This window comes from Acartia tonsa, chromosome 6 (genome assembly GCF_053477335.1).
Source record: "Acartia tonsa isolate MP-2025a chromosome 6, ASM5347733v1, whole genome shotgun sequence".
NCBI lineage: Eukaryota > Metazoa > Arthropoda > Copepoda > Calanoida > Acartiidae > Acartia > Acartia tonsa.
In genome coordinates this window covers 6,036,954-6,048,907 of record NC_137265.1, presented here as the reverse complement: position 1 = coordinate 6,048,907, position 11,954 = coordinate 6,036,954, and the positions used below count along the sequence as shown (strand labels likewise).

At 35.7% G+C, this 11,954-nt stretch overlaps 2 protein-coding genes across 5 annotated transcripts in view; both read left to right on the top strand.

Annotated features, from left to right (window-relative positions):
* The first annotated feature begins 240 nt into the window (after nucleotides 1–240).
* On the top strand, nucleotides 241–2,880 carry LOC145321667 (serine protease HTRA2, mitochondrial-like). Of its 4 annotated transcripts, none has more exons than XM_080163164.1 (3): nucleotides 257–350; nucleotides 763–2,256; nucleotides 2,492–2,880. In XM_080163164.1, the coding sequence occupies exon 2, from the start codon at nucleotides 778–780 to the stop codon at nucleotides 2,224–2,226; it is 1,449 nt and encodes a 482-aa protein (XP_080019290.1). In that variant the 5' UTR covers nucleotides 257–350; nucleotides 763–777; the 3' UTR covers nucleotides 2,227–2,256; nucleotides 2,492–2,880. The 4 variants fall into 4 exon arrangements, with proteins under 4 accessions (XP_080019288.1, XP_080019290.1, XP_080019291.1 ...); XM_080163165.1 differs by having other exon boundaries at nucleotides 2,446–2,880; XM_080163162.1 differs by lacking the exon at nucleotides 2,492–2,880 and having other exon boundaries at nucleotides 241–350; nucleotides 763–2,411.
* A 6-nt stretch (nucleotides 2,881–2,886) lies between these two features.
* The window catches only part of Acf (ATP-dependent chromatin assembly factor large subunit), a 34,460-nt gene continuing 25,392 nt past the window's right edge, over nucleotides 2,887–11,954 (top strand). Inside the window, exons 1-7 of the mRNA XM_080163161.1 lie at nucleotides 2,887–3,375; nucleotides 4,313–4,429; nucleotides 5,172–5,276; nucleotides 5,731–5,871; nucleotides 6,592–6,747; nucleotides 7,353–7,465; nucleotides 11,620–11,758. Of these exons, the coding sequence (XP_080019287.1) occupies nucleotides 3,022–3,375; nucleotides 4,313–4,429; nucleotides 5,172–5,276; nucleotides 5,731–5,871; nucleotides 6,592–6,747; nucleotides 7,353–7,465; nucleotides 11,620–11,758 (1,125 nt within the window). The 5' untranslated portion in view covers nucleotides 2,887–3,021. The remainder of the gene's footprint in view (nucleotides 3,376–4,312; nucleotides 4,430–5,171; nucleotides 5,277–5,730; nucleotides 5,872–6,591; nucleotides 6,748–7,352; nucleotides 7,466–11,619; nucleotides 11,759–11,954) is intronic.

Genomic DNA, 11,954 nt, shown 5'->3' with positions numbered 1-11,954 from the left:
TTATGGCGCGTACTTTTATATAAAGAATCTTGGACTAAATATAAACTTATATCGGAAATTCCAATTCTTACGATAATTATAAAATATAATTTAATTTCAAAACAATTATATTTGAATTTTGATAATTTTGGTAATTTATTTTTTTAAATTAGACGTGAAATAATTATTTTCATCAAAATGTTGATTTATATTTAGTCTATGTTCAAAAACGCTCACAAATAATTTTCTTTGGTGGTTTCGTAATGAATTTGAGCGCGCAGTGCACAGTACATACAACACACACACACGCACACCCGGCAAAATCATGCACAAATGCACATTCAAACAAACAATTGATGTACTTTTAGGCAGTAATTAGTGAATTTTAGGCCTTTAATCGTACAGTAGACATTTTTATACTATTAAAATCATAAATATGAATTTTTAAACTTTTTTGAGTAATGTTTACATAACTTTTTTTGTATTGTAAAACGAAGTGTCAAACTTTTTGCCGGCCATTTTTTCAAATAAGTTTTAAAAGTGAAATAATATAATAAGAAAGTGACTCATTTTATATGTGTGGGGGTAATTTCATTTTATTATATTGTCGTTTTAATTATTTGTAATTTGATTGCCCAGTTTTTTTGCTTATTTATGTTTAAATTTGAAATGTCAAATGTTTTTCTAGTAAAAACTGGTTATGCCCTTTGAGATAGGTCAATGTACTAAAAGATAATATCATCTTACCAAGCTATATTAACTTGATTCACTTAATTCACTAAGAGATTTAATGAAATAATGTTATCAAAATGTGTTGGAGGAGCATTATCTGGACACAGAGTCAAGCTGGCAGGTGGCCGCATAGCCGCCGTCAGATCTGCAGCCACAGCTAGCAGGACGGATCGGGGACTGGCGGTCAGTTGGAGAAAAGGAGAGGCAAATGTTACGACTGTGCCATATGTTAGTGAAGCTGAATTGAAAAGCTCTCCTGTTATAATTTCCACACAAAATAGCAGTAATAATGAAGGAAATAAAGAAGAAAGTAAACAACGACATTTCTATCCTGAGTTACTGCTCGGTTTCACTCTGCTATCTGTAGCAAGTATATTCAATAACAAGGATCAAACAGAACAGAGTAAACAGCAGAAAGATGCAGATGATTCGAGTGGTAAAGAAAATAGAAGTAACAGTTTGTTAAATAAATTTCGCGTGAATGCTGCTGAGAAATTTAGCGGAGAAGGCGGGGAGGGAGGGGGCGGCAATGATGGAAATAAAAAATCCAGGAGATTTCAATATAATTTTGTTGCTGACGTGGTCCAGGAAACCCTTCCTTCCATAGTTCACATTGAAATCAGAGATCCTAGTCGGAGAAATTTTTATACAGGTGAACCCATATCTGTATCCAACGGATCTGGTTTCATAGTTGATTCTAACGGCCTGATATTGACAAATGCTCATGTTGTAATCAAGAAACCCTTGTCTTCTATTCAGGTTCGTTTACATAACGGTGAGACGTACGTTGGTTCTGTAGAGGACGTGGATGACAGATCTGACCTTGCAACTGTCAGGATCAAGTGCAACAATTTGCCAGTTATGAAACTTGGAACATCAAGCGATGTTAGGCCAGGCGAGTTTGTTGTGGCGGTTGGTTCTCCTCTATCTTTAAATAAAACAATCACTTTCGGAGTTGTATCGAATGTATCCCGCTCACCAGCAGAATTTTCTTATGCGGCACGAGATGTAGCCGAGTACATCCAGACGGATGCGGCCATTAATAGCGGAAATTCTGGCGGTCCCCTCATCAACCTGGACGGAGAGGCCGTGGGCCTCAATAGTTTAAAGGTGACTCATGGTATTTCTTTTGCCATTCCAATTGATCACGCGAAGGAATTTTTAAAGAAATCAGCAGAAAGAAACAAGGGTGCGACCTATGCTGGAAGAAAAAGGTATATTGGAATCACTATGTACAGCCTCAATCCACAAATCATAGCGGAACTGAGATATCGTGAAAATCTTCATCCATCCGTGGAACATGGAATTCTCGTATACAGGCTAGTGGCTGAGTCCCCAGCAGACAAGGCTGGCCTACAGTCTGGAGATGTCATCACACATATCAATAACAGACCCATCTATGGAAGCGGGGATGTATACAAGATCTTGGAAGGACGAGAATCTCCATTGAAGCTTACAGTTTGCAGGGCAAGCAAAAATAATATTATTTTAACTGTTATACCGGAAAATTTATAGTTGTTCCTGGTTAGGATAACAAAGGGAGGGGTACGTTGCGCTAAAATCCGTAAAGGTTGTGAGTCTTAAGTTACAAACAGTAATAAAACAATAAAAATTTAAGTTAACTTGTAAAAAAATTGTCTAGTTTTTTTTCGAAAGAAATACACATATTTAGTGAATATTACCGTTCTACTACTATTTTTAAGCCTTTAAACTGTGACACCTTTAAGGAATCAGCGCAACCTACTCCTCCCTTTTATAATTTATTTTTTTGTGTACCTAGGTATCTACAAAGAACTTTTTTTAATGTCAAAAAAATTTTTTATCTTAAACCTGAATTGATCTTAAATAAAGGTAATATGTAATCTTACATTTTATTGACAAAATGATAGTTATTGATATTATATTTTTGTATCTTACACATATAAAATCTTTTTTTATACCATATTTACCTTAACGTATTATTATACGATAGTGAAATAACTGTGATCAAACTAAAAGATAAAGGTTGAGTGGCTAAACATTTCAACCAATAATTGCAAGCTAGAGGTTAGGGAATTTTGGAGATTTTCATCAATTTATCGGCCATGTCTTATACCTTATGATCCCTGTTCTATAGCCATGTTAAATTTTAAAACGGTGCACTTGTATATCATAAATATCTTTTATTTTCAGATATAATCAAGCAAATAAAGTGATCATTGATTTCTTCATGTATTTTCTTTTATATAGTGAGAATTCTTAAACATAAAAACCAGTGATAAAGTAAAGCTAAATATATTTGGCTTTTTAAGCTAAATAATCCAAAACAATATGCCTTTGTTAAGAAAGCAGGCCTTTGTGCGGGCGACGCCCCCCGACAATTTAAAGCCTGAAACCAAAGTGTTCTATTGTGAAGCTACAAAAGAAATATTTGTTGATTACGATGATTTCTTTCAGCGCACAATTTTGTGCAATTCTTTAGTATGGTCCTGTTCTATAACAGGCAAATCAAATCTCACTTTTGAGGAGGCGGTGGAAAGTGAAGAAAAGGCGAGAAAGAGGATAGGTAACTTGCCCAAGGCGCTTAAGCGCGGAATTTTGTGGCTGGCGCGTCACACGAAGCGCGGTAGGCTTGTTGAAGTTTCAGATGATGTTTATGAATTCTCAAAACAAAGATATTTCAAGGTAGGTAGTATTAAGTAGATAAGTATTTCTCTTCAACGACCCTTAAAGTTTAAATACCCAGGTAAAAATGTCTGTAATTTATAATACAAAGTAAAATGATGTCTGTCTGTCCGTCTGTCTGTCTGTCTGTCCGTCTGTCTGTCTGTGTCCGTCCGTCCGTCCCTGAAGATCTCGGTAACCACTGAACCGATCGGATTATACTCTTTAGGGAATATACCTACTGTTCCTGTGGTGGTTTTAGGCTATTTTCTTGGGGGGGTGGGACACTCTCAACCCCCCCAAAAACAAAAAAATCCCCCCCCCCCATTTTTTCTTCTTTTCTTTATTTGTAGGGGATTTCATTGGTCCTTTTACGTATTTCGCCAAAAAAAAAATTATCACCTCTTGGGGCAAAGCCCCTAGAGGCTAGGGGCGAAGCCGCTAGTGTATAAATTAAAGCATGTACGTTATTGTGTTCTATTTCAATTTACTTTTAATTGAGCAATTCTAAATTTTTATGGATTTATTATTACTTGGATCTCACACTATATTTTTATCATTTCGGATAAAGTGAAACACGCAGCGGGCTAAAATAACGATTCCCCACTTTCACCCCATCATACCCTCCCCTCTTCCTGTGTGAAAAACTGCCCAATAAGTGATATTATTCATGTAAGCAAGCCATTTTGACACCTGTCATAATATCCACGTATATTTAACACCCTCCATTCCAGTCTTATGAATGGGTTTGTATAGAAAAGTTGTGTCGATGAACTGTACTGTCTTAAGAATTGAATGGTATGAAAAACAACATTTTTTCAACATTTATTTTCATAACATTCCATACCTTCTGTTTGTTCCAAAAATAGCTATCTATGAATTGTATAAAATAACGCCTATTTTAGTTTCTTTGGATCCTTAAAGTTGGTAAATTAGATAAGATATTTGTACTATTTAGGGAGAAATCATAGAAGCCGTGATCAACGACCAATGGTGTGACGCAAAAATAACTAAAATAATTCCTCCTACTCAAGAAGAAATAGATAAAGATAAAGAAGAACAAGAGGACGATGATGTAAGTAATATAATTCAGGGATCTAAGGGATAAGACAATGGCCGATAAATTGATGTATATCCAAAATTATGACACACCAAGTTACCCTTTCTGTACATTACTGGTGGAAACGTTGGGACAGTCCCCAATTTTTTTAAGCCAGCGAATAAGAAAAGGCATTAAAATTATAATATTTTGGGGACTAGTGTAGTAAATAGCCCTTTGTCCCCCTTCCTTCCTCATTATATTGACATGTGGTGTTACAATAAATGTATAATGCGGAAAAATACCTGCCCCCAGTGGTTGGGACCCTCTCGTCTGCTATACTAGCTAAATGCTTTCTTTTCTTTTGTAGTGACTTGGCTATGATTATATTTCCGACGCTATTGGCTAATATTCTAAGACCCAATTGAAAGTCGGCACAGGGTTCCAACCCGAAGGTTGAGTTACATATATTTCGTGTCCTCTGTATACTGTTACTTTAATAGTGTAACACGTCTACTAGAAATCAGACAGGAGGTGTCTGGTTATAATCTATCCTAATACCGCATCATACTTAAATGCTAACTTTTAGTATCAGCTTTAATGTTTTAATCATTAATTCTGCTTTCATTTAGTAGGGGCTTTTTTATACATAGATATGTTTCAGTTAAAGGAAATTCATTAAAACTAATTTTTATTACGGTTTCTTTAACAATATTTTTTTTTACTAAGTCTTGGTATCCAATAATGCTATTATGTAATATAACTTAACAATTTTCAGATTGTCGAGGTTGAAGAGGATGGTACAAAGAAGGCGCCAGCTCCGAAACCCAATGCCTCACAAATTGGAGTTCCTGATCATTTATTCAAATATGAAGTAGAAGAGGTAATATACAATTTGCAGAATTCATTAAATAAAATGTTCTATAAAAACAACCTATTTGCAATGTTATAAACCCTTAATGCTAGAGAAAGTATAGCCTACCTATTATGTAAAGTAGCAAAGTTTTATTTGTCTGAAGATTAAGATTTAAAGAACTAATGCACTGATTGAGTTCTACTTTCAAAGGAAGCTTTATATAGGACCTGTGAAAGACAATTTTGTTTTTTATGTAAGCCTTTGGATGGCTTTAGGCCGTTTTTGGCCCCTCCCCCCCTTAAATAAAGAGCCCCTAGTTGTAAGGGGCGCAACCGCTAGTATTATATATAAAATATCAAGACCTCTCCACAGCCCTTATAAAAAGTATACAAATACTGCCAAGTTAATAATTTTTACTTTGTTCTTTGATTTTATATTTTTGTCAAAAATCTTGCAAATAAAACATTTCCCAATGTCTCAGGTTGACCCTGATGACGAGGACATGGTGATGCTGCACATCATACCCGCCGAGGACTGTAAGAGAGAGAAGGGTGTCTTCACCAAGGACAAGCTCAACCTTTACCTTAAGAATGTTGTCGAACTTGATGGTCCTCACTTTAAGGTTAGTTCATATAGTCAGGGATCTAAAGGGATAAGACAATGGCCAATAAATTGATGTAAGAGGGTGAAGGGTGTGTTTACCAAGGACAAGCTTAACCTTTATCTTAAGAATGTTGTCGAACTTGATGGTCCTCACTTTAAGGTTAGTATCCTGTAATTAAGTAATTTTGCAACAAATATACTTACAATTTTGTTTCGACTTTATATTCTGCTTATTCAGTTCTGATACTCTACAAGTGTTAATGTTTGTTTGTTCTACCGTTTCAGCGCTTCGTTTTTATGGATGTTGTCATCCTTGTTTTAGTGAAAATCATGTTGATGAGTTTATGAAACCTCATCGTTGCAGGAATCTTCATACAAACTTGCCTAGAATTACTTACTATCAGAGCTTTATGTATGAATATCCAGTAAAGTATGAATAATATAAATAAATAATATTTGCCGTAAGAAATAAATAAATTATCAGTACTATGACTTCCAAATCATTGAATATCCGATAGATTAAAACCGGAAAATAAAATTGTGTAGGTATGGTATTGTATTACAGTTTTCCACAAATATTAAAAATAGGAAAAAACATTAAAACTATACTAGTTTTGCTAGCCCGGGCCTTCGACCGCTCGTTGAACAAAACTATCTTAATTTTACAATTTGTCATTTTGATATCCGTGGAAAGCTGTCTACAATACGACACGATAAATAACCATTATCAAAATTTCAGGTTAAAGATAAAGTGTCGAAGATGTACGACCTAGAGAAGATAAGATTCGAGGATATCTACTCTGGTCCAGCGCCCACCTTTGCTGAGACTGCCAGCAAAAAAGCTGTCCTCAACAAGAACAAGAAAGGACAGTTCACTTTGGATGGCTGGATTAAGGTAGAAACTTAACATGATTTGATCACCCCTTTGTTTTTTTTTTCTCTTTTAATATTAACAATGGGGGGGGGGGGGTAATGCAACCATCTCGTTATCAATGTATAAAACGTTTTGGAGCGGCAAAGAGTATTATGAGGAGATAGGTTTCGTGATGGATTTGCCTCGAAAAAAGCCATAAAATGGCCAAACGGCTGAGCGGCTAGCCGTTACTTTCCCAACATTTTGTTCAATTTAGGGAAAATTGACCTACCTAGGATTACTCATGCAAAATTTCAGATCGAAATTCGAATTTTAAGTGCCATTTATACATTGATTACGAGATGGTTGCATTACCCCTCCCCCCCCCCCCCCCCGCTTTATTAGATTAGGATATTGCCCTAAAAACAAACTATTTTCAGGAAAAAATCTACCTTCATTATATATTAAACCTTTCGATGTTGTTTCTACATATTAGATTTTAAATATTCTCATCACTAAAATAATAATACCTATATGACTGCTATTTTATTGGCTGAAAAGGTAGATTAAAAATATGAATTTACATCTTGTTAATGAATATAGTGTTTTTTAATAGCATTCATAAATAACAAGAAATATTTTTTAAGGATGAAAAAGCCCAGGCCAAATCTGGAAAGCCTATTGCTAAACCTGCGCCCAAACCTGCCCCACCCCCAGTCAAAAAACAAACTCCTGAGGAAGTTGAAGCAGACATGAAAAGGTGATTCATTTCAATTTATTTACTAGCAGCTGCGCCCCTAGAATCTAGGATTTCTGTACATAGTTTTATGGAAAGAAATTAAAAAGCCTAAAACCGCAATTAAAAGAAAATAAATCTAAAATTGAATAGAGCCAAACCATCCTATGTGAAGCTTTCTTAAAAAGGAGAGCTCAATCGATTCAGTAGTTATCAAAATCTTAAGCAGAAGCTACAGACAAAAAAAAACTTTCTACTTTATTCACAACTAGCGGCTACGCTCCTAGAAGCCTCTAGGAGCACTAATAGGAGGGGGAAAAGTCGACCGCATCCCATTTTAAATTTGGGTTTCAAAAGAGTTTTAAAAATGTTTTTTTTTTTTGGGGGGGGGAGGGGGGTAAAGACACCCTCTCCAAAAATAGTCTTAAAACCTTCCCAGGACCTATAAGAAGTTTCACTGTAAGTGAGAACAATATCGGTTAAGCGGTTAGCGAAATCCTTTGAGACATACAAAAAACGCTTAATACTTTATACATTAGGATTATAATAGGCGATTTCCTAAACATGCTTAGCACAGAGAACCCCCAAAATTGTCCAAAAGGGCTGAACTCTGTAGGTATTTTTTATTCCTCCAAGAACGCAGGGATCTGAAAGGGTGAGACACTGGTTGATAAATTGATGTAAATTCCCAATAATGACACACAAAATTATCCCTTCAATAGATTACAATTTACCAATCAAAATCAATATAGTCCCCAAAGTTGTTGTGTGAACGAATAAGAAAGTATTATTATAAAACTTTGGGGACCAGTGTAATAAACAGCCCAATGTCACCTTTCTCCCTGCCAGAAATACCTTTGTTATACTAATTACCTGTACCTGTACCAGCTCTTCATTCCACCTGGGAACATAAGGCTGCAACAAGGGCTCTCCATCCATTTCTATTCTGTGCCTCTGTCTCTACTTCATCCAAGGTTAGGTTAGCTTTTTGAAGATCAGCTTCTATAGTCCTTCTCCACGTTCCTTTTGGCTTTCCCCTTTTCCTCTGTCCTTCTGGTACCCATTTAAAGGTTTGTTTAGTAAGCCTTCTATTGCTCATGCGTAATACATGTCCAAGCCAAGAAAGACGTTTTTTCTTTATTTGTAATGACATTGCTTCACTATTTGTTCTTTTGTGTAAATTTTTATTAGATATTCTCTCAGGCCAATATATTCTACATATTCTTCGTAGACATGTATTATGAAATGCATCTAGTTTCTTGAAATTTTGTACATTTTCTCTCCAACATTCAGAACCATACATTAGTATTGATTTAACATTACTATTGTATATTCTAATTTTGGTTCTCTCACTGTATTTATTGGATTTCCAAACTGGTTTTAAGATAGCAAAAGTTGCACTTGCTTTATTAATTCTTGATTTAATATCTGCTGCTGCGCCCTCCTTTGGGTTTATAATACTACCCAGGTATGTAAATTCTTCAACTACTTCAATTGTATTATTGTCAACAATAATAGGTGCTACAGCATTGTCATTTGATATGTACATGGCTTTAGTTTTGTCAGCATTAATAATCAAACCTGTCTGTTCAGCAAAATTTGATAGTCTGCTGGTTTTGTTTTGTAAATTAGTTATGCAATCTGCAAGAATTGCAAGATCATCAGCAAAATCAAGGTCATCAACATTTGCTGCATGCCATCTAAGACCGTTGCTTCCTTCATTGGTTTGTCTCATTACCCAGTCAATAACAATAAGAAAGAGTATGGGTGAGATAATACACCCTTGTCGAACTCCTGTTTGCACCTCAAACCAATCAGATAATTGTGTATTGAGATCCACACAACACTCAAATTTGTTGTAGAACAATTTTATCAAATTTACAATTTTTGCAGGAATTCCATAGTTTCTGAGAATTCTCCATATGGCTACTCTACATATAGAGTCAAAAGCCTTTTTGAAATCTACAAAATTGATGAATAAAGGTTTTTGCCATTCTGAAGCTTGTTCTATAATATCTCTTAGAGCAAAAATTTGGTCAATACAACCTCTTGACTTTCTAAATCCAGCTTGTTCTTCTCTTAGTAATAAGTCAATTTCATCTTCAATTCGAAATAAAAGTATTTTACAGAAAACTTTGCTTGCAATGGACAAAAGAGTTATACCTCTCCAGTTGTCACAATTGCTTAAATCACCTTTTTTAGGAAGCTTTGTTATAACACCTTTGCACCAATCTTCAGGTATAGTTTCTTCCATCCAAATAGCGCGAAATAGATCAGATAAGTATTTGGTGGAAGTATCCAAGTCTGCTTTTAAAATTTCAGCTTGAATAAGATCGATTCCTGGTGATTTATTAGATTTTAAAGATTCAATAGCTCTTCTGACTTCTGCATCTGTTGGAGCATCAACATTTATATCTAAGTCATTGTCTGCACTTTCAGGATCAGCTATGGTTAGTGGTTCAGGTCTATTCAGAACTTCTTTGAAATGCTCTACCCATCTATCAGCTTTTTCACGTTCTGTGGTGAGTATTTGACCTTGTTTATTTTTAAGTGTATTAGAAGATGCTGGTTTCTTTCCAGCTAGGAGCTTGGTAATTCTATAAAGTTCTCTTGAATCACCATGAATGGCAGCTGTTTCTGCCTTACCAGCAAGATCTTCAATGTAATCACGCTTATCTTTTCTGGCACTCCTTTTGACTTTTCTATCCTGTTCACTATATTCTGCTTTTAGTTCTTCTTTTGTCTCAGGTGAATTTGTTCCCAACATCTTAGTTTTAATTTTCTTTCTTTCATCAATCTTTGACCATGTCTCATTGGAAATCCATGGCTTAGATTTGTTCTTTTTGAAACCAAGAACATTTTCAGATGTTTTTTGAAAAGCTAATTTGAAATTGTTCCACTTTCCTTCAACAGAATTATCTTCTTCTGTTTGAGATTCTTCTTCATTCTCAAGAATTTGAAAGCGGTTTCTCAGCTCTAATTTGAATTGCTGTTTAATGTCATTATTCTTTAGTTTATTTGTATCGTACTTTCTCCTTGTTGGATTAGCAGGATTTTCCGACTTTCTCAATTTAAGTTTGAGAGTTCCTACAAGGAGGTAGTGGTCACTGTGGACATCAGCACCTCTGTAGACACGTACATCTTGAAGAGAGTTTCTCCATTTTTTGTTGATGGTAAAATGGTCAATCTGGTTTTTGGTAATTCCATCTGGAGATGTCCAGGTTTCTTTGTGAATCCTTTTGTGAGGGAAAATTGTACCACCAATAACAAGATTATTATTAGTGCACAGTTCACAAAACCTTTCTCCATTGTCATTTATGACTCCAAGACCATGTTTACCCATCACTTGCTCCCTTCCACTATTATTGCTTCCAACCTTGGCATTCATATCACCAAGTACAATAAGGACATCATGACTTGGAACAAGATCAATTTCTCTTTGGAGAATTTCATAGAAATTGTCTTTATCATCATCTGTTGCTTGGTTGGTTGGAGCATAACATTGAATTATAGTGGTTTTGGCATATTTGGAATTAAACCTGGCTTTGATTAGCCGGTCATTGATGGGTTTCCATTCTAGAAGGCATTTTGAAAATTGCTTTCTAATTGCAATTCCTACACCTCTAATGCATTGATCTGCATTTCCAGAGAAAAGTAGTGTAGTTCCATCTTCTAGCAGCATTTTACCACTATCTTTTAGTCTACATTCACTGAGACATAGTATATCAAGTTTGTAAACTTTCATTTCTCGTAGAATTTGGTTTGACTTTGAGCAGTCACACATGGTTCTAACGTTCCATGTTCCAATTTGTAAATTTTGTTTGGGACCTAGAAGACTCCTCCTCTCGCACCTAACTTCCTCCCAGAGGCTTTCATTAGGCACGGTCATATTGTCACCATGATGACCATGGGGACCAATAGAGCCAGCCTGTGTACCCGCGTGGTTATCATTAGCTCTTGTTACAGTTCCGTAAACTTGTGGTGTTTTTAAAGTGTTGGGTAGTTAGCCCAACGACCAACCCCCAACCTGGGGGACCAGGAGGTGTGTTCTGTCTGATATCTCCCTGGCAGTCTGTCTGTTGTCGTTGAACGTTTACAGCATAGCCTTCCAGCTCCTTGATACACTGTGCAGGTGGACCAACTTGCAGGGACACCTATAACAAAATTACTTATTTTAGAATACGAGAAGCCCAAGAGAAGAGAAAAGAAGAACTTAGAATAAAGTTTGAAGAGGAGAAAAAGAAAAGGGCGGAAGAAAGATTGAAAGAAAAGGAGAGAAAGAAAGAGGAAACTAGAATTATGAAGGAACTAATCCAGGTTTGTTACATATATTTTAAGTTCTGAAACCCTCTGGTTGTAAAAATTAGGGTTGGCAATCCGAAGTCCGCAATATGCTCAATTTCGCCCTAATTTTTGGACCCAGAATCCGATTTAGCTACTCCAATTTCGGATTCGGATCGTTAATTTTTACGACTTTTGTAGCACTAAAGAAAATTTATCTAATTAATTTGCG

Excerpts from the sequence above, each read along its gene's own strand:
- LOC145321667 (XM_080163164.1), top strand. The coding sequence starts at position 778 with ATGTTATCAAAATGTGTTGGAGGAGCATTATCTGGACACAGAGTCAAG.